Raw genomic sequence first — 21,997 nt, 5'->3', positions numbered from 1 at the left:
GGTGAAAAGAGTAAATGAGTGAGTTAGGAGAATGAGGAACAGCTGGGAGCAGGAACGGAATGATAGAGAGAAGAGAGAGAGGGAGGGGGAGAGAGAGGGATAGAAAGAGGGAACGAACCTAATAAGACCAGCAGGGGGAAACGAACAGAAGGGAAAGCACAAGGACAAGAAAATATATGACAAAACATGACACGGCCTCTGACCGCAAGGCACTACAGAGCGTAGTGCATACGGCCCAGTACATCACTGGGGCTAAGCTGCCTGCCATCCAGGAACTCTACACTGGGCGGTGTCAGACGAAGGCCCTGAATGTTTTCACACCCCAGTCACCCCAGTCATAGACTGTTCTCTCTGCTATGGCACGCGATACCGGAGCGCCAAGTCGAGGACCAAAAGGCTTCTCAACAGCTTTTACCCCCAAGCCATAAGACTCCTGAACAGGTAGTCAAATGGCTACCCGGACTATTTGCATTGTGCCCCGCAAACACCTCCCCACCCGCCAACAGTGGTCCTTCTGTAGCTCAGTTGGTAGAGCATGGCGCTTGTAACGCCAGGGTAGTGGGTTCGATCCCCGGGACCACCCATACGTAGAATGTATGCACACATGACTGTAAGTCGCTTTGGATAAAAGCGTCTGCTAAATGGCATATATTATTATTATTATTATTAACTCCTCTTTGGGGGTTGGGGGGCCCACTACTATTTACGTTGTAATTAATTTGCTTACGTGCCATTGTACTTAAGCTCCCTGTATAGCTGAATATTGAGGCCTCTGTCTGTGTCTAGCTCTCTGCCAAATCCCGCAGCCCCGCGTCTGTGTGAAAAGGTGAGAAAAGGGACTGTGGGTGATAGCGAGACAGAGACAGCACCTGTTATTCTCTGAAACAAGGGTAGATTTGCATACCGCTGAGACAGGTTCTCATAAACCTTGTGTTAAGAATTACTTGTTCTTTTAGCTGCACATGCAGGGTTTGATATAGGAGATCGCACCATAAGGTCTGATCTCGGGTATATAAGATCCTGTCTTTCTTTTGTTTGGGGCAGAACTCAGGAGAGACATCAGTTGTTTGTTTGATGTTTGATCTTCGATTTATGTCTACAGCTGTATTTTTAATAAAATAGTTATGATTTATAAGTGCACATTTTGAGTATTCCTTATTTGTTAAGTAAATTACGGAGCCCAGAAAAGTGGAACCAACAACAGTCACTTTAACTATACCTACATGTACATATTACCTCAATTAGCCAGACTAACCGGTGCCCCCGCACATTGACTCTGTACCGGTACCACCTGTATGCAGCCTCGCTACTGTTATTTTCACTGTCATTTGTTATTTCTTTACTTATCTATTGTTTACCTAATAGCTATTTATTCACTTAAAAATGGCACTGTTGGTTAGGGCTGTAAAGTAAGCATTTCACTGTAAGCTCTACACCTGTTTTATTCGGTGCACATGACAAATAAACTTTGATTTGATATGATGCAAACCAAAGGTTGTGTGTTTCGAATCTCATCATGGACTAGCATTATAGCTAATTAGCAACTTTGCAACTGCTTACTACTTTTTGAGCTATTTTGCAACTACGTATCATGTTAGGTAACCCTTCCCCTAACCCTGACCTTAACCCTTTTAGCTAATCCTTCCCTTTCATCAAGATATTTTCAACTGTTTTTATTTGTCAGATTAAGGCCTATGTATTTTACTTAGTTGATGGTGGCCTAATGCTGCCCTGGGCTTTAGGCTAGGCTATCTCTGAGTTCCATGCGCTAATTTCTTTAGCCGCCGATGGATCACGGTGTATCAGTGTGTCCATATACCCAGATAGCACACATACATCTGTCCAATGTCGGCCTGAGAGAGGTATATCGTTATTAGATCACTTTCCATTTAGGACTTTTAAGGGAGGTTGGCTGTGAGTGTGGGAGGTCAAACTGAGCAGGGGCTAGTGCTCTCGCATTAGTTGAATTTAACTTTTCAATTTATATCCTTTTAATTAAAAATTTTATGACGAACTAATTTTGAGAAACAAAAACATTATTATTAAAATGAAACTGTTTCACAAAAATGTGCATATAAAAATAATCATAAATGGTTCGCAGATCGGTCGAAATGGTAGGATAAATTGTAACCCACTCAGCACGTGACGTCCAGGGACGACGTATTTTAGTCTATATTGGATCTGTCATGGTCTTTATTTTGTCCAGAATTGTCTTCCCAAAAACTGGGCTGTATTTAGTCCATCCGTTTTGGTCCAAATATAACCGAAGGTCAGCTTGTGCTCATTGAAATGCATGACATACACGAACACAATTATTACATATAGTATACATGATACTTTTTTTGATATACACAATATAATAAAATATTTTCAAATAGCTGGTTAGATGTTCTGATATAGACAGAATGACTGAAAATTACCTCTAATTTCAAATCACTAGTTTACAATTTCACAACAGAATTGATTACAATTTCTAACTGTCATGCCTCACCTGGGAGAGGCAGAACGGGCAAGTCATGCACCTGACATTTGTTTCTCTAGACGTAACACAAGCGGCAACATTTCTGAAAACTTTTGTAATTTGATTAATTATCAGTTTGTGTACATGTCGCAAAATATTATTTTCTCTAGGCTAACGTTAGCAACTCTGCCTGGATGCTTGCATGCTAGCTAACACTAACTTAGTTGCTAGCTAGATAGTACAAGGCGGGAAAGCAGGGCTAACAGATTTGATGGTTGTACTAACTGTTAGCTAGCTTACTGTATTGGACTAGCTAACTACGGTTAGCTATGTTTTCTGGTAACGGGTGTGGAGTCATTGTTTTTTGACAGGAACATTTTAGGTAGCGAGAGTCTAACATCGATGGTACCTGCAAATGCTAGCTAGCTAGTTAGGCGTGAAGCTGGTTGGTTTGCTTACTAACTGTAGTATGGGTTAACTAACATTAACTATCTATCTAGCTAAGAACATTAGCTCACAGGAGAGAGGGTGTTAATATGTTACAAATAAGACAGGAGAATGAGTGCAAAATGCATTGACCAAAATTAACTAGCGAAGAAGCCTGTCAAAATGTAGTTTAAGTTTGTCAAAATATCATTCAAACTTGCTCTCACTATATTTATTACTACACTATGTTTACTATTTACTTTTATGAACTTTTTTTCAGAAAATGAAAGAGTGAAGATTATAATTATATATCCACAACTGATCAAGACCAAAGCTGTATCCCATTAATAATGCCAGTAAGTGGATTGTTCCACGAAATGTGTGCCTTTTGATACTCTCTAATATTGTATGTATAAATTATGGGTTTTGATGTGCAGGGTAGCATTGATGGGATTTCCATTATTGTATCAGGCATCTCTGCCTGCTAGGATCATTATTTATACGGTACATATGCATTTTCCTATCCAAATCCTTGCTTTTAAGTTGTCCTGATCACACCCAAATTGGGTTTTTATTTGTGTTTCAGGGCAACCCAGGGATTCACCTGGCCATTCTAGATGCTGTCCTTTCCCATCTCACTTCAAACACAGTGGGTCAAGAGTACACCTTGCCAGACAAGTCCAGAAATCTTAATCAGCTAACCGGTCAAGTCCTTTAGGAAGGTTTATTAATTGGTTTTGAATGTTGCAGAATAATTCAGGCCTTCTACTAGCCAGTCCCACCTCCAGAGCAGAGAGCACAGACATTCTTCATATCCATCCTGTTACTCTACCAGACAAGGTGAGGTCAGTTATGTAATAACTAAAGAGTACACACAGACAACATGCACACAAGGGGGACATGTTCGCTCATCAGTGCTAGTTTCCTTACAATGAGCAGAAATTATACACATCATGTTCAGTTTTGATAACTGAAGATTAAAACTATCCTTAAAATATGTGTTGTAGTGTGTAGGTTTACAGAAATCAGGTACTATTTATTTTTGCTGTTTACCTCTGGATTGACACTGAGTTTGCTTTGGATTTTGCAGATTCATCCAGGGCTTCTTTCTACTTGCCAGTCCCAACGGAGCCAAGAGCATCGCAGCTCTCACCCTCACATTCCCTCCACTAGACCAGAGTTGTTTCCCATGAATAATGCCAGTAAGTGGATTGTTCCATGAAATGTGTGCCTTTTTGATTCTCTCTGATATTTTACGTATAAATTATGCACTAATTCAAAAGGCACCTATTTTGTGGAATGACACAAAATTGACTACAACATTGAAACCTGTGTTAAAGATAAACAATGAATCCATTAGAATTACATGTCACTTTTATTTGCAGTCATAATCTTGTCTGGCAGGATCCTCTTGCATGTGACAACCCCATAATTCCACATCTTCAGAATGGATCCAATAAGAAAGTCATTTTAAAGGTATCGTTAGTGATACAAACTGTCTGCAACAAAGACAGTAAATCCAGCCTTATCTCCTCAGCAGTTTGAAAGTGTTCAATTCACAAAGTACATCCTATGTGTGCTTGACTTTCAGGCTCTTTACCAATGGCCTGATGTCCTTGTTCAACTTCAATTGCCTTCAATGGCCATCACGCAAGCGAAGATTAGGAAACACAACTGTGTACTCTGTTGTCAACAGTACCTACAAACATGTCATTATTCTGTAGTATATTTTGGGGCGGCAGGGTAGCCTAGTGGTTAGAGCGTTGCGAGTTCAAACCCCCAAGCTGACAAGGTACAAATCTGTCGTTCTGCCCCTGAACGGGCAGTTAACCCACTGTTCCCAGGCCGTCATTGAAAATAAGAATGTGTTCTTAACTGACTTGCCTGATTAAATAAAGGTAAAATTAAAAATTAAAAATAACTGGGTAGTTTGAGCCCTGAAAGCTGATTGGCTAACAGCCATGGTATATTTAAGCAATAATACATGAGAGCCCATGTGTTATGATGACATTTTTATCATGGCTGTGAGTGTCATAGCCATAAAAGCAAATTCCTCTGGGTTTTGTGGTACCGTAACCACACAATACATGGTTAACAGTCTGTATCCAGGCACCCTGAGTTGCGTTGTGCATAAGAAAAGCCTTTACTACACCTTCCCATTGCTTAAAGGATCACTAAGGTTGCGCAATCAAAATGACCTGCTCTGTCTGTTTTTATAGGCTAGATTATTATTTTGTCTTCTAAACCAATTATTCATTTGCATGGTGGTAATTTGTGTGGTTGTCACGTTCTGACCTTAGTTCTTTTGTTATTGTCTTTGTTTAGTATGATCAGGGCGTGAGTTGGGTGGGTTGTCTATGTTCCTTTTTCTATGATTTGGGATTTCTGTGTTTGGCCTGGTATGGTTCTCAATTAGAGGCAGGTGTCTATCATTGTCCCTGATTGAGAACCATACTTAGGTAGCCTGGTTTCACTTTTGAGTTGTTACTTTCTGTGTTAGTGTTTGTGACACACGGGACTGTTTTGTTTGTTTCACTTTGTTATTTTGTAGTGTTCAGTTTTACATATTAAAATGGACACTTACTACGCTGCAAATTGGTCCGATCTCTCTTACTCCTCATCAGAAGAAGAGGACGAGCGTTACAGTGGTCCCTTTTTGAGAAGAATGGTTTTAGGAGCTTGGCAATTTTGAATGAGGTGATCATGTGACCTTAATGGCCTTTTAACCTATTGACGCGCAAGTTCTAAAAATGTATAACGGTCCGCCCAGCGTGGCATTTTCTCAAATTCAGTGTTTTTTATTTTGCAATGCTGTAGCCCTAATAAATGCTTTACCATTTTTTATTCTTCGTTGGAGCAGACTCTAGTATGTCATTATGCTGGTTTTGTTTAGCTTTCTGGCCTGTTATCAATTAGGCCTTATTATTACTTAATTTCATCACACCACCTACTAGTCCTGCATTTAAATGCAGTCAAGCATTCTCTTGAATAATTAGCCTAGAGTTTTACAATGGCCTAAATAATAATAATAAAGGCTTTATAATTTTTTCATTCGTTTCAGATCAACTCTCTGGTACACCTATAACTTATTTTGTGTTGTTTACACTGTAAACGCCCTGGTTCCATCCTCTTTCTATGAGCTCAAGTCAAATGTCTTCCGTACCTCTGACATTTGCCTTTGTCTCCTGAGCAACCAGTCAGCTAAACATCTGCCTCATTTCAAGTTGAATTTTTTTACTTGCGATCTCTGCATACTGACAAATATATTAGGCTACAGTGTTCAGAGTTTACCAATGAATGTGATTATAATAGTCTATTAGGGAGGCGTGAGAGAGTCAAATTGTGTCATACAAACAGGGCCTTGTCTTTTCTACACTGCGTGCAAGTTTGAGCCCGGCCCTAATCAATTGTCAGCCCCTCAGAAGGACAACTTATCTTGTAAATTGCTTTTTTGTCTTTGATAGACACGGAAAAGTAAACACATTTATCCACTTCTAAATTATTACTGCACAACACAAAATAGCCACCATTGGTTAGTGATAAACCGGTGGTTTGAGCCCTGAATGCTGATTTAAGTGCCGTGGGGAACCTGTAAGACGCTCAATAACCATTAGTCTTTTCTATAACTTACTGTGTTTATTATGGTGTTACAGCTGCAGTCAAGAAATGGAACAGCAAGGCCACTGACCATGATGTTTGGAGAGCTGTGGCAGACCACCTCAAACATGCTCCTGGTAGAGCCAGGGGTGGTGGCTTCCACGTCACCACCACACAGGACATTTGCTAACCCAGCGAAATATATGTGGTCCTTCTGTAGCTCAGTTGGTAGAGCATGGCGCTTGTAACGCCAGGGTAGTGGGTTCAATCCCCGGGACCACCCATACGTAGAATGTATGCACACATGACTGTAAGTCGCTTTGGATAAAAGCGTCTGCTAAATGGCATATATTATTATTATTATTATTATATATTATATATCTATACTTTCTGCTAAATGACTTAAATGTAAATGTAATGTAAATGTACTTTTGATGGATAATTATTCAGTGTATATAATTCATTATATTCATTTGAACTTAACTGTATTTTGTCTGTTATCACTGTACTAGATAGTATTCTTTGACTGAATGTTTTGTGCAAATACTGGACTAATGTAAACGAGTAGTGTGATTGTTAATAAATAAATAAAAATACAAACATTTTTTGGTTACTGCGTCCACGTGCATAGGCTACAAGTACATTGAAATGATTACATTTGAAAGTAGTTAAAACAACTACCTGAAAAAGACTTTCAACCAAAACAGGCTGTAGAAGGACGTATTTTTATAGGTGTCTTTTCAACAACACGAAAGTTGTCTTTTATAATTTGCAAATAAATTCATTAAAAATCCTACAATGTGATTTTCTGGATTTGTTTTTCTAAATTCGTCTGTCAAAGTTGAATTGTACCTATGATGAAAATTACAAGCCTCTCATCTTTTTAAGTGGGAGAACTTGCACAATTGGTGGTTGACTAAATACTTTTTTGCCCCACTGTAATTATATATATATTTTTACCCCTTTTTTCATGGTATCCAATTGGTAGTTAGTCTTGTTTCATCACTGCAACTCCCGTACGAACTCGGGAGAGGCGAAGGTCGAGAGCCGTGCTTCTTCCGAAACAACCAAACCAAGCCGCACTGCTTCTTGACACAATGGCCACTTAACCTGGAAGCCAGCCGCACCAATGTGTCGAAGGAAACACTGTTCACCTGGTGACCGTGTCAGCGTGCACTGCCACAGGATTCACTAGTGCGCAATGGGACAAGGACATCCCTGCTGGCCCTCCCCTAACCCGGACGACGCTGGGCCAATTGTGCGCTGCCCCATGGGTCTCCCGGCTGCGACAGAGCCTGGACTCTAATCCAGAATCTAGTGGCAGAGCAAGCACTGCGATGCGGTGTCTTAGACCACCGCGGCACCGGAAGGCCCTTTTTCAATGTCTTTTTATCGACAGTTTGCGGTGTGGGAAGCTTCCCCAAATCTGAAACTCACACGCCACGTATGGTGTTTAATATAACACTCATACATAAAAATAAATTAAGAGTGGAAATCAAATGCCTGTCCAACTAATTTGTTCTGGCGCCAGCCCTGGTGAGGCTTGACTCACATTCATATCACTTGTTCACTTGACAAGCTCAGCATTCTACTTAGTGGGTGAAGTGTCGGGCGGTGAATGTGAAAAGAAGCATTTTATGTGTTTGTTGCACTCACTGGTAGTGATTCTGTTGATATTTTCTAAAACATTTAAAAGAAAGGTCCTCTTGCAGTGACTGTGGTATGTCATTGGATTTCCCCACTTAAATGACTGAAATGGTAAAATGGGAACCAAATCATACAGAAACCAAAGATCCAGAAACCACAGATCCTCAAATTTGGAGGGATAGCGAGATCACACCACTTCCCATTTCATGCAATGCCCTAGCCTAGACCCCCCCCAACCCCCCCGCTGACTTCCTCCGATTCTCATGAAGGAGCCGTGTGGGAGGAGGACACATGCAGAGAGAAAGAGAGTAAGACAGGGGACAATAAAGCCTGAGCATCACAGGGGAAACTTATTGTGTGTATTTGTCCGACAAAAGGTAACCCCTGAGACTGGAGAACACAAGGTCGTTGTTGGAATATCAGTGGAAGGTCTGAGTAGCATCCTGTGTTGTCAGCAGTAAGAGAGATCCACCCACAGACAGGCAGACAGAGATACTCGACCATCCAACAGGACAGGAGCCGTGTCCTCTCATCACACAGCCAGGAGGTAGAGACCTCCACCACTTTTCCCCTCAGAGAATCTCTGTCCTGCTTGCTGAAGGTTAGTCTGTATCAGACTACTTAAACAAATATATAGGAACTGCCTTTCTATTTGTATAGAAGCTACTGGAGATAATAGTTTGTGGAGATATGTCTATGTGTACTACTCCACATAACTTTGCTGTACATATGAAAGAGGTATGCAGGTGCTAATTGTTACATAGCTAAATGCAAAAAGGAATGTGTTAATTGTTCCCTTGTTTGTTAACATTACACACGGACACGGTGCAGAATGTTTTATCTTTGAGTTTATCTATGAGTTTTACTCATCTATAGCCCCATTTATACCCGGTGCTAACAGCCCCTTTTGTCCTGATCTTGTCTTCATTCTGTTTGTGCCCATGATTAAAATACACATTGTGATCTGATTTTCATCACATTTTTCTAACCACCTCCGGAGCTAGTCAGGCACACATTGTATCTGGATATGAATCAAGTGTAAACATATCTGGATGGTCAAACCATTTAAATCATCATTATACCGGCATCTAAAATCATTGACCGGTAGCACTATTGACTTTTGGCATCAGTAATTTTCTTAAAATAAATAAATTCCTATTATTTTGAAAGAAAATCTGTATACAGGGAGACATCAGCCAATCTGGTCACAATGCGGACACATTGAACGGATAAGACAGATTTTAATACAATGTGTAGACGTGACAAACCTTGATCAGAAAGTGATTGGATCATAGAATTAGAAAATAGAATACTAGAATGGACATGAACCTTCTTATGATGGGATAAAGTACAGACATTTTGGTCAGGGAGTTGATCAAACATGGTTTTGCCAGTAAGACAGGGGACAATAAAGCCTGAGCATTAAAGAATTTATCTGCACTGTATGTTTGTTAGCTAGCTAGCCAGACAACTTCAGAGGAATTATTCAAATTAACTGCCAATATGCCATCATTCCATTCAAACAATGCATTTAACCCACAGCCATACACTGGCTGAAATCAGTTGATGATAGGACTTAGATAAGTTGTAAATGCAACAGATACTGATGTTGTATCAGATAATAGCTCTCACAGCTTTCCAAGAAAACAAAAAGGTAGACGTTTATGGCCTGTATACATATATTTTAGAGGCTATTTATACAGAAAATGTATATAAAACCCATATGAACTGTATTTGTAATTATATTACTATTTTATGACTCTACTGCCATTAACTCCAATTAGATTGGTTTGGATTTGTCCCTGACCAATAGAGCTGCCATTTTCACCACTTTCTGTAACTTTGAGGGTTTATGACATATCCCCTTTAGTAATTTAATAGGATCTCTATGGATTGGATCATATTGTTCAGATCATGAAACACATATTGATGCAAGGTGTAAAATAAGCTTCTGTGTGGGCTGAATAACTTGGCTGAATCATTCTTACTTAGCCTATTGTTTTATGTTTTATGTATTTTAAAAAACAAACACAAAAAACGAGTAGGATTCAGCAGTTTATAAGTTCATACTTGGGTGAAGTTGTACAAATGCTACAGAATGTAAAATGTTCTACCTTGATTTGGTTTTCTTTGACCACCCGTAATCCATATTTACAGCTATTGACTTTCTCTGCACTAAAGAGGCACATCTGTAACCAAATTCTAGTGACACCATTTTACGAGACTGTATGTACGTTGAAATCAACACTGTCTCTCTCAGGCATGGCCGGCAACTGGATCACTGGCCCATCCAATCAGACAACAGACTTCGGCAGCGTGTTCACTCACCAGGTACAGCGCTGATGATGTCGTAACATAAGACACCTGTGCTTTTATGTTAATACCACACAAGAATGCAATGAAATTATTTAGATATTGAAAATGAAAATATTTTATAATACCCTAAGCCTATCATTATATGCTCTCTCGTAATAATCTCATAATGATCCTGACTAAATACTGACAATAATACCAGTTATAATATCAGATGAAAAGTTAAAACATAGAAACATAGAAACAGCATATTATAAGACTCATTATAAGACATTACAGGCTGTTACCCACCCCCAGTCCTATCCACCCCAAGTCAAAATTATCTTGGCTTACATGTCAGTCTACACTGACAAGTGGGCTTTGCTAATCGTCATGACACAAATTTGTCAGCTAGGTGGATGCCTTAATCTAATGTAAGGCCAAAGAAAGTGTTGAATACCTCCCACTAGTTAAAAACGGATTGAATTAACATTGTTTCCACATAATTTAAACCCCCAAAATCTATGTGATTAAGTTCAATCAATGAAGAAATCTGATTGGATTTTTAAAAGTCATCAACATAAGAGCATTTCATTTTTTTTTCTCACCAAACTTTTAACCTAAATGGTGACATCTTTTGTTGATTTCATGTTGAATTCACATTAGTTGAAAACTCAACCAATGTAAATCAAAACTAGAAGTTGAACTGATGTCTGATCTCTTTTTGTTTTCTTTTCTCATATCTGCGATGAGGCTCTGGCTCAAAGAATACAGCTATAGGTTTAAAAAGCAAACGTTATGTGCAAGAAAACTATATGAATGACGGATGTACATGTACACTAAAATGTTTGTACTGTATAGGCATGCATACACTCTTAGAGAACCCATCTAGAACCTAAAATTGTTATTTGGATGTCCTTATAGGAGAACACTATAAAGGACCATTTTTGCTTCTGAGTAGAACCCTTTTTGGTTCTATATTATACAGTGCCTTGCAAAATTATTCACCCCCTCTGCGTTTTTTGTTGCATTACAACCTGTAATTCAAATGGATTTTTATTTGGATTTCATGGAATGGACATACACAAAATAGTCCAAATTGGTGAAGTGAAATAAATCAAATGTACGGAAAAGAGGTACGTGCATATGTATTCACCCCTTTGCTATGAAGCCACTAAATAAGATCTGGTGCAACCAATTACCTTCAGAAGTCACATAATTAGTTAAATAAAGTCCACCTGTGTGCAATCTAAGTGTCACATGATCTCAGTATATATACACCTGTTCTGAAAGGCACCAGTCTGCAACACCACTAAGCAAGGGGCACCACCAAGCAAGCAGCACTACCAAGCAAGCAGCACTATGAAGACCAAGGAGCTCTCCAAACAGGTCAGGGACAAAGTTGTGGATAAGTAAATGAGAGGGAAAAAGGGAAAGAATATGGCACCACAACAAACCTGCCAAGAGAGGGCTGCCCATCAAAACTCAAAGACCAGGCAAGGAGGGCATTAATCAGAGGCAACAAAGAGTCCAAAGATAACGCCGAAGGAGCTGCAAAGCTCCACAGCGGAGATTGGAGTATCTGTCCATAGGACCACTTAAGCTGTACACTCCACAGAGCTTGGTTTCACGGAGGAGTGGCCAGAAAAAAAGCCATTGCTTAAAGAAAAAAATAAGCAAACATGTTTGGTGTTTGCCAAAAGGCATGTGGGAGACACCCCAAACATATTGGAAGAAAGTACTCTTGTCAGATGAGACTAAAATTGAGCTTTTTGGCCATAAAAGAAAATGCTATGTCTGACACAAACCCAACACCTCACATCACCCTGAGAACATCATCCCCACAGTGAAGCATGGTGTTGGCAGCATGCTGTGGGGATGTTTTTCATCAGCAGGAACTGGGAAACTGGTCAGAATTGAAAAAATTATGGATGGCACTAAATACAGGGAAATTCTTGAGGGACACCTGTTTCAGTCTTCCAGAGATTTGAGACCGGGACGGAGGTTCACCTTCCAGCAGGACAATGACCCTAAGCATACTGCTAAAGTAACACTCAAGTGGTTTAAGGGGAAACATTTAAATGTATTGGAATGGCCTAGTCAAAGCCCAGACCTCAATCCAATTGAGAATCTGTGGTATGACTTAAAGATTGCTGTACACCAGCGGAACCCATCCAACTTGAAGGACCTGGAGCAGTTTTGCTATGAAGAATGGGCACAAATCCCAGTGGCTAGATGTGCCAAGCTTATAGAGACATATCCCAAGAGACATACAGCTGTAATTGCTGCAAAAGGTGGCTCTACACTTGACTTTGGGGGGTGAATAATTATGCATGCTCATGTTTTAATTTTTAAAATCTTATTTCTTGTTTGTTTCAAAATAAAAAAATATTTTTCATCTTCAAAGTGGTAGGCTTGTTGTGTAAATCAAATGATATTAACCCCCCAAAAATCAATTTTAATTCCAGGTTGTAAGGCAACAAAATAGGTGAATACTTTCTTAAGGCACTGTACATGGAACCCAAAAGTGTTCTACCTGGAACTCAAAAGGGTTCTCCGATGGGGACAGCAGAATAACCCTTTTGAAACCCTTTTTTTCTAAGGGTGGATAGGTGCAGTACACTTACACTGATGCTGAGACATAGCAAACACTTCTTCAACAAATGTGTTTGCGTTATCCTATTTTTATGTATCAACCACCTCTATTCGTATTCTCCAGCCAGACTCTCATCCTGCTTCTCCCCACCAGGTGCTCCCAGTTCTCTACGTACTGATCGGCGGCGTGGGATTGGCTCTCAACAGCTTGGCTGCCTGGATCTTCTTCCGGGTGCCCAGCGACTCAGGCATGGTGGTCTACTTAAAAAACATGGTAGTGGCCGACCTGCTGATGCTGCTCACCTTCCCCTGGCGCGTGGCCAGCGAGCTCGGCCTGGGCGGCTGGCAGATCCGCGTGGCCGTGTGCCGCTACAGCGCTGTGCTCTTCTACTCCTCCATGTATGTGGGCATAATCTTAATGGGCCTCATCAGCCTGGAGCGCTACGTCAAGGTCGTAAGACACTCGTCTCCCTGCACACACCCCCTGCAGCGAGTGGGGTTCACCCGGGTCCTGGCCCTGCTGACGTGGAGCCTGCTGCTGCTTTCCGTACTCCCCAATGTCATGCTGACTAGCAAGCCTGCGGATGAGGAGAGCTCCAGGCACTGTGTGCAGCTAAAGACCCCCCTGGGTCAGCAGTGGCACAAGGTGTCCTCGTATTTCGGTGTGGCCCTGTTCTGGGCCACCGTACTGGTTCTAGCCTTCTGCTACTCTTCCATTGCCCACCACTTCTACAAGTCGTACCGCCGTGTTCGCCAGGACGACAGCGGAGTGTACAGCAAGTCCAACTGCAGTATCTTCAGCCTCCTGGCCGTGTTCTTCATCTGTTTCGTGCCCTACCACATCTGCCGCGTGACCTACACCCAAAGCCAGTTACCCGGCTCCGGCTTCAGCTGGCACAGCCGTTATATGCTGTTCCAGGCGAAGGAGGTCACCCTCTTCCTGTCAGCACTCAACGTGTGCCTGGACCCCGTCATCTACTTCTTGATGTGCACTAAGTTCCGTGAGTCACTACTGAAGAAACTGCCCAGAGGCAAGGGAGGGCCAAAGAGATGTTCCCTTACCACAGAACAGACTGTTAGTAATATGTGATGAGAAGAGGAAAGGAGAGAGAACAGGTGAGTTGAAAGAAGAAGCATATGTGGAAAAATAGTAAACCATCAAGAGGCAAGAATTCTAACACTTGATACAGTATGTGTTAATATATTGCAGAAAGTTCGACTGACCCTTTTGTAATGAACTCCGCTGATGGCATGTCTGCACTGCATTAGAAATTATAACAACAGACATTTGTCTCTAGAAAACACCTTTACAGTATTAAAAATGCTTACATTCCATTGCTACTGATGCCATAGGATAAGACATGGGTTAAGACATTTTTTTGTTGTTGCTTTAAATCATGTCAATGTTGTTTTGAGGTTTGATTTAATAAAAATATTTTTTTGCTTTAATCATGTCAATGTTGTATTCAGTATCGTTCACACATTCTTAAGCCTTAGCCCCACCCATCTCTTTAAAGATTCACATTTGAGGCCATGTGGTAAACGCATGCTATATCAAATAAATATAAGTTTATTTGTCACATGCACAGGATACAGAAGGTGTTAATGGTACGGTGAAGTGGTTACTTGCATGTCACGGACACCAACGTCTTGCTTCCAGACAAACTAAATACCTTCTTTGCTCGCTTTGAGGATAATACAGTGCCACATGCTTCAAGATGGCCACCATTGTTCCTGTACCCAAGAAGGCAAAGGTAACTGAACTTAATGACTATCTCCCCGTGGCACTCACTTCTGTCATTGAGAAGTGCTTTGAGAGGCTAGTCAAGGATCATATCACCTCCACCTTACCCACTTCAATTTGCTTACCGACGCAATAGGTCCATAACACTGCACACTGCCCTATCCCACCTGGACAAGAGGAATACCCTATGTAAGAATGCTGTTCATTGACTATAGCTCAGTATTCAACACCATAGTAACCTCCAAGCTCATCATGAAGCTAGAGGCCCTGGGTCTCAACCCCGCCCTGTGCAATTGGGTCCTGGACTTCCTGACAGGCCGCCCCCAGGTGGTGAAGTTAGGAAACAACATCTCCACTTCGCTGATCCTCAACACTGGAGCCCCACAAGGGTGCGTGCTCAGCCCCCTTCTGTACTCTCTGTTCACCCATGACTGCGTGACCATGCACGCCTCCAACTCAATTATCAAGTTTGAGTTGGAGTAGTAGGCTTGATTACCAACAACGATGAGATAGCCTCCAAGAGGAGTTGAAGGCACTCAGTGTGGTGTAAGCAAAACAACCTCTCACTCAACATCAACAAAACATATGGAGATGATTGTGGACTTCAGCAAACAGCAGAGAGGGAGCACCCCCCTATCCACATCTACAAGACAGCAGTGGAGAAGGTGAGGTACACATCACGGACAAACACAGATCGGCTACATACCGTAGCTAGCTACACATCCATAGGCATTCAGTTATTTTTATCCTCCACTACACAATAAGCAAGTAAACAGTTAACTAGCTATGTTACTTCAGCTGCATTGCAAGGCAAGCTTACACAATTGTACATACAGTTTACAGTAAATGCTTTAGCTAGCTAGATTCTTTACATCCACTGTTTCCCAAGACGACAGCCTGGTGTGCTGGTTTTCTCAGGAGTCCCTAAAACATTAAACAACACGAATTATGTCATACTCATGTCATTAGCTAGGCAGCTAACTTGCTAAATAGCTATATTTGTAAATTAACTTTATGTCAAAAAGATATGCTCAATTGTTTGTCTCTACATTAACTAACATATTCCTCTCAATTGTTGATTTTTTGCTTGACACATGACATAACTGCTGACAAAACATGTAAGTAGTTATAATGTCATATATATATACATACATATACATACACACATGTATATGGATATTTCGGATATTTTGCAGTAAAAAATACAAGTTAAGAAAATTGAAAAAATGGTTTAATCCCCAAGTGGGGGCAGTGTATACATACACACAAACAAATCTCCTCTGTGGTTGTAATAGATATACATTTTCATGGCTGGAGGAATGTCTAGAAGAGAGGATGTCTCAGGAAACTAGAGGCCTGAACAACAGCATTCCAGAGTACCAGGCAGCCACCAACTCCTCCGTAGGGCTTTGACGGGCCGCCCCTCATTTCATGGTTGTGGTTCCAGAACTATCTAGAAGAAAAAGAAACGCACACCTATTAAAATGACTTAAATGTAAATGTAAGACGAGGTGCTGGCTAGCGGAGTAGAAAACTTGAAAATAAAATAAAAGAGAGCTGCACACTCTAGGAGCTCAGATGCAAAAATTTAATTACCAATGTTTCGACAGCCAAGCTGTCTTCATCAGGGTATAATCACAAACACTGCGGGATGCCTCGTTTATATAGTGTCAAAAGACACAGGTGTCTGTAATCATGGCCAAGAGTGGCCTAATATCATTGGTTAATAATCAAATATTAAAATGTCATACAAAGAACAGCATACAAACAACAAATGGATAGCATACGATCATAGATTAATTTGACTACACAAGCTTACAAACAATTACAATGGCAAAGTCACAATAATCACAAGAATGGCTTCAGATCAAAGTCTACGTTGAGACCGAAGGGCATAAGGGTCTTTAAATTAAAGATCCAGGCAGCCTCTCGTTTTAACAATAAATGATCAAGGTCACCCCCTCTCATAGGGAGGGTGACATGTTCGATGCCAATATAACGCAGAGACGAGATCGAGTGGCCTGCCTCCAAGAAGTGGGCCGCAACTGGATAAGTAAAGTTTTTACAATTAATGGTGCTACGATGCTCTGAGATACGTACTTTTAATTTGCGCTTTGTTTTACCTACATAATTTTTACCACAAGGACAAGTTATAAGATAAATAACTGCCTTAGTGGAGCACGTAATAACACCTTTTATTGGGATAGATTTCCCTGTTTGTGGGTGTTTGAAGGATCTACATTTATAAGTGCCATTGCATTGAGCACAGCCATTACAGTTGTAATTTCCATCCAGTAGGGGCGCAAATAGACGTTGTTCAGGAAAATCAGAGTTTACCAATTGGTCTCTGAGATTTCTGCCCAGGGAGAATACGACCAAGAGAAGGTCCGAAAACACATTACCGAGACTATCATCGGATGTTAGGATGTGCCAATGTTTGTGAACAATTCCCTTAATTTGTTCAGAGCACTTTGAATAGCGGGTAGTTAGAACGCAAGAATGCGTCTTTTTGCGAGACTGACCTTGAAAAAGGTCATGTCTCGTTTTGTTTTGAATTTTCTCAATGGCAATATTAATCTGATCATTCTTGTAGCCCCCAGTGTATAGAACATTATCTTCACACAAGATCAGAAGATCAAGGAAACTGATTTGACGTGTATCAGATTGCATAGTAAATCTCCCCTCCATAGAACAAAAATATCATCAATATACCGTTTCTAAATAATGATGTGAGGCAAGAAAACATTTTTGAGAGGATTTTTATTTTTTACCTTTATTTAACCAGGCAAGTCAGTTAAGAACAAATTCTTATTTTCAATGACGGCCTAGAAACAGTGGGTTAACTGCCTGTTCAGGGGCAGAACGACAGACTTGTACCTTGTTGGCTCGGGGTTTGAACTTGCAACCTTCCGGTTACTAATCTTGTGTGAAGATAATGTTCTATACACTGATCTTTACAGGAAGCCTACTGATCGTAACAGTTTGTTGAGGGCTGATAGTTTTCACCCAAATGTAATGGCGTGCGCAATGCAATGGCACTTATAAATGTAGATCCTTCAAACACCCACAAACAGGGAAATCTATCCCAATAAAATGTGTTATTACGTGCTCCACTAAGGCAGTTATTTATCTTGTCCTTGTGGTAAAAATGATGTAGGTAAAACAAAGCGCGAATTAAAAGTACGTATCTCAGAGCATCGTAGCACCATTAAGTGTAAAAACTTTACTTATCCAGTTGCGGCCCACTTCTTGGAGGCAGGCCACTCGATCTCGTCTCTGCGTTATATTGGCATTGAACATGTCACCCTCCCTATGAGAGGGGGCGACCTTGATAATGTATTGTTTAAAACGAGAGGCTGCCTGGATCTTTAATTTAAAGACCCTTGCGCCCTTCGGTCTAAACGTAGACTTTGATCTGAAGCCATTCTTGTGATTATTGTGACTTTGCCATTGTAATTGTTTGTAAGCTTGTGTAGTCAAATTAATCTATGATCGTATGCTATCCATTTGTTGTTTGTATGCTGTTCTTTGTATGGCATTTTAATGTTTGATTATTAACCAATGATATTAGGCCACTCTTGGCCATGATTACAGACACCTGTGTCTTTTGACACTATATAAACGAGGCATCCCGCAGTGTTTGTGATTATACCCTGATGAAGACAGCTTGGCTGTCGAAACATTGGTAATTCAATTTTTGCATCTGAGCTCCTAGAGTGTGCGTCTCTCATTTATTTTATTTTCATGTGGTTCCGGAACTGACATGGCCAGTCATTTTTACCATACACATTTCAACAACATGCTGGTTAATGTTGAATAAAAAAACTGTGATATAAGAAGAAAAAGAGTCAAGAGTTCAAGACTGTACATACCGGTGTTGAGGGGAAACAAACTACTTATCCCATACAGCATTGAGGTATGTGTCGTCCAGTCACAGAGCAGATGCAAGTCACGTGATCTGCTGTCAGCTGCCATTATGTATTCGCTCGCAGATCATGTGGCTTGTATCTGCTCTATGATTGGACAATACAATCCGCAAGGCTCTACATCAACATACGAACGGTCTTGCAATCTTGGGAGAAAATAGAATGTTGCACAGTAATATCGCTATCGCTAATATTTATTATCACAACGGGTTCCAAGCATTGATGATCCACTTCCTGGAACTGCTTGTCGGTGCCCTATCATCCTCCTCATGTTCACTCATTTCCCCATTCACCTTCAAGTTGCTGTATAAGGGGAAATAAAAACATAACACCTGCTAGCTTGATATACCATTGGGGTATTTATGTGGTTCTTACTGAATTAAATGTATTGTTTAGATGTGTGTGAGTTGATGACAACTCCAGGCAGTGCTACAGCTTGTTTGTATCAAACTGCACAGACAAGGGCTGCGTTTCAAACACGTAAAAGACACATCCTCCTCCACTTACCCTCGCCTTATGCCCTTGGGGGAATCCCAGCAGCCATATTTGTCGTCGGTCCAAACAATTAGCCAAGCAAGGGAAGTTGGCAACGTAAGCCCCTTAGCCATCGTTTGTGATCAAGTGCACAATTCTGTTCACTCCGGGGCCTGAAACACCCAATAACTCAATTTGTGATGATTGTAATTACATCCGCTCAGAAAAGTCAGACAAAACTTAAAACCAACATTAATATGGAGAAGTCAACATACAAGTGTAAGTAAAAACGAATGTAAATAAGTTATGCTACTAATGCGTATGACGGCACAAACACGTATCGTAAAAGTAAGGATGTTTTTGTTTGGTTAGCTTTTGGAAACATTAGATAGTGCATACAACTTTCCCGGACATGATCATTTCTGATTTACCAGATATTGTCGAATGGCTAGTACTCGATGTCTGCGGATGCATTGTCTTCCAGCCAATATATGAAATACAATCATAATTGACTGTAGCGCATATAAAACACACACAGCAGCTATGTGTGGTTCCATGATGACTGAAAACACAACCGTGGGACGAACGAGTGACGAATCTCCGGGCAAGGAATTTATTCCTCCCTCACCCATTGCCTTGCAAGTGTCAATTCGTCATACTTCATGATACGTCTTCTGAACTGTCCACTTAATTTGAGGGCTGAGGGGAGAGGGTGTGTCTTTCACTTGTTTGGAACACAGCCAAGTAGGGAATTCAAGAAGTGATGTTTCTGTGGATGCTCCAGATGACCTTATCACACCATCATAATGAACTCAATTCAGTGAGGAGAACTTCTACGGGGCAAAAAGTATATATTTGTCAAGCGACCTCTTGATTTGACTTCCAAATGCAGTATCTGAGACCTGCATTTATAGTATTGACTGATGACCTATTTAGCTATCACTACATCACTGTTTCTTGACTAGACAAATATTTCCATGCGCCCTCTTCCTCTCTCTCTGGAACACATGCACGCTCACACACATGTACACACGTGCATTCAGGCATTCTTACTCTCGCTCTCTGTCCATCACCAACACACACAGAGACACACACACCCGCATTCATACGCATTCACACTACCTCATGAAAAAAGGAAGTTGTAGAGAATATAAAGAACATACTTTGATCTAACTAGGCGGTCCAGCTGACATACTGTATCTTTGGAACAGAAAGAAGGGTAAGAGATATATTCTCTATTCTCTATTACATAGTGATAACTTAATAATTCTGCAACAAATGAGTGAAATATTTTTTTAAGTAACAGCTTAAGAGAGCAATAGTGGAGCGATGCAGATGAGCATATCTATTTCCCTGTCAGTTAAGTATTTTACATATCATGGTAGTACCACTTTCATGCATAAGCATGAATAAACGATGTATAGTTTACATTCTATTCATAAATGAGTATTTTCAAATGTATACTATGACTTATAAGCAGTTATAATGATTTATTGATGACTACTACAAAGCTTAACCAAGATCAGTAATTAATTGTTGGAGATTGACAAAGATGCTGTAAGGAACTGAGGCAGAAGAACGTTGATATTCGAGGATCTGTATAACAGATAGATAGGAGGGTTGTTCCACGAATAGAGAGACATTTGTGTCCCTTTGATATTTTTAATTCATTTGAACATAGGCCACATGGAAAATTCAATAAATATATATTTTTTTAATATGAATAATGACTTGCTAAAGTGCCAAAATGTATCATTTCAACATGCCCCTCTGTGCATCCTCTGTGACTTCTAGGAAGATTTTTAACCACTTAACACCAGACCTTTTCCAGGTTTTCCACCATTATTGTAAAGCCCTAGTTGTTTTATTGCTTTGACAAAGTCATTTCTGAAGAATATTGTGTAATTCATGTGATTAGATGAATCACTAATCACATAAAAATAAATATTCTTAAGAATCCTGTCCCTCAATTTAAGGTCAACCTTGTTACGTGAACTGGCCTCCCAGTTCACGTGCAACTTTGAAAATAAAAAGCTGGTTCTACTCTTTTTGGCCATTTTGTGGTGGAAAACTGAGCACGTCGAGCGTAACACGTCAACCCTGTTAGCCATAGATAGACGGGTTAGAAATGTTTTAATGATTCAATTTTGGGAGGAATGGACAGCTATTTCAATACATCCTCTGTACAGACCATGAACTACACTGTGGGAAATGGTTCTGGGTCGGCCTCTTGTGGCTTGATGGAGATCTCCGCCCACCCATTCTTCACCGTAACCTACTCCCTGGTCTTCCTGGTGGGCGTGGTTCTCAACGGCTTCACGGTGCGGGTCTACTTCTGCCGAGCCCAGCGCCACCAATCCAGCGTGACAGTATATATGCAGAACCTGGCCGCGGCAGACTTCTTCCTCAGCCTGTGTCTGCCTCTCCGCATTGCCAACTACGCCACCCACAACTCGACCATCATGCGCCACGTGTACTGCAACTTTGGAGCCACGGCCTTCTACCTCAACATGTACGCCAGCATCCTCTTCATGGACTACATCGCAGCCAACAGGTATTTATTGAGAACTGACAAGTCCATGTCTGTCAGCCTGTATGCCATGGATTTGGTTGTTCTGTCTGATAGCACAGGCAAGAGGTTCTATAAAGAGGGAAATAGCAGTGGAAAAAATTCATGAGAATGCCCCTGCTAGCCAGCATAAATGGTTGAGACATTTTCCCATTGTTTACAACAGATACTGTAGGTGTTGTGTATATATAATCTTTATCCATTTAATTTTTTGGGACTGTAAAGAGAAAAGGCCAGCTGACCCTATCAAATTCATTTCCCATGTC

General features: G+C 40.7%; 2 protein-coding genes and 1 long non-coding RNA gene across 8 annotated transcripts in view; 2 read left to right on the top strand and 1 right to left on the bottom strand.

Annotated features, from left to right (window-relative positions):
• The first annotated feature begins 8,455 nt into the window (after positions 1-8,455).
• Positions 8,456-14,373, top strand: LOC123992428 (P2Y purinoceptor 14). The gene is made up of 3 exons (XM_046293565.1): positions 8,456-8,732; positions 10,392-10,462; positions 13,173-14,373. The coding sequence occupies exons 2-3, from the start codon at positions 10,394-10,396 to the stop codon at positions 14,106-14,108; spliced, it is 1,005 nt and encodes a 334-aa protein (XP_046149521.1). The 5' UTR covers positions 8,456-8,732; positions 10,392-10,393; the 3' UTR covers positions 14,109-14,373.
• Positions 14,374-15,473: 1,100 nt separating this feature from the next.
• On the bottom strand, positions 15,474-19,787 carry LOC123993135. 2 transcript variants are annotated; one of them, XR_006831371.1, is made up of 5 exons: positions 19,594-19,787; positions 19,196-19,335; positions 18,635-18,991; positions 16,026-16,215; positions 15,474-15,686 (listed from the first exon to the last, which is right to left on the bottom strand). It is a non-coding gene; the product is annotated as an uncharacterized LOC123993135 (long non-coding RNA). The 2 variants fall into 2 exon arrangements; XR_006831372.1 differs by lacking the exon at positions 18,635-18,991.
• LOC123993133 (probable G-protein coupled receptor 171) overlaps positions 19,221-21,997 on the top strand; it is a 6,653-nt gene continuing 3,876 nt past the window's right edge. The window contains exons 1-2 of one of the 5 annotated variants that reach the window (XM_046294961.1): positions 19,221-19,441; positions 21,352-21,716. In XM_046294961.1, coding sequence (XP_046150917.1) covers positions 21,355-21,716 — 362 coding nt within the window. In that variant the 5' untranslated portion in view covers positions 19,221-19,441; positions 21,352-21,354. The other 4 variants (XM_046294960.1, XM_046294963.1, XM_046294959.1 and 1 more) reach the window with 4 other exon arrangements.

The sequence above is a fragment of the Oncorhynchus gorbuscha genome, linkage group LG13 (genome assembly GCF_021184085.1).
Source record: "Oncorhynchus gorbuscha isolate QuinsamMale2020 ecotype Even-year linkage group LG13, OgorEven_v1.0, whole genome shotgun sequence".
Classification (NCBI taxonomy): Eukaryota; Metazoa; Chordata; class Actinopteri; order Salmoniformes; family Salmonidae; genus Oncorhynchus; species Oncorhynchus gorbuscha.
This window is presented reverse-complemented; position numbering and strand designations above follow the sequence as displayed.

Bases quoted from the DNA above. Each gene is read 5' to 3' on its own strand.
- LOC123992428 (XM_046293565.1), top strand. From the start codon at position 10,394: ATGGCCGGCAACTGGATCACTGGCCCATCCAATCAGACAACAGACTTC. The intron at 10,463-13,172 runs GTACAGCGCTGA...TCTCCCCACCAG, and splicing joins GCAGCGTGTTCACTCACCAG to GTGCTCCCAGTTCTCTACGT.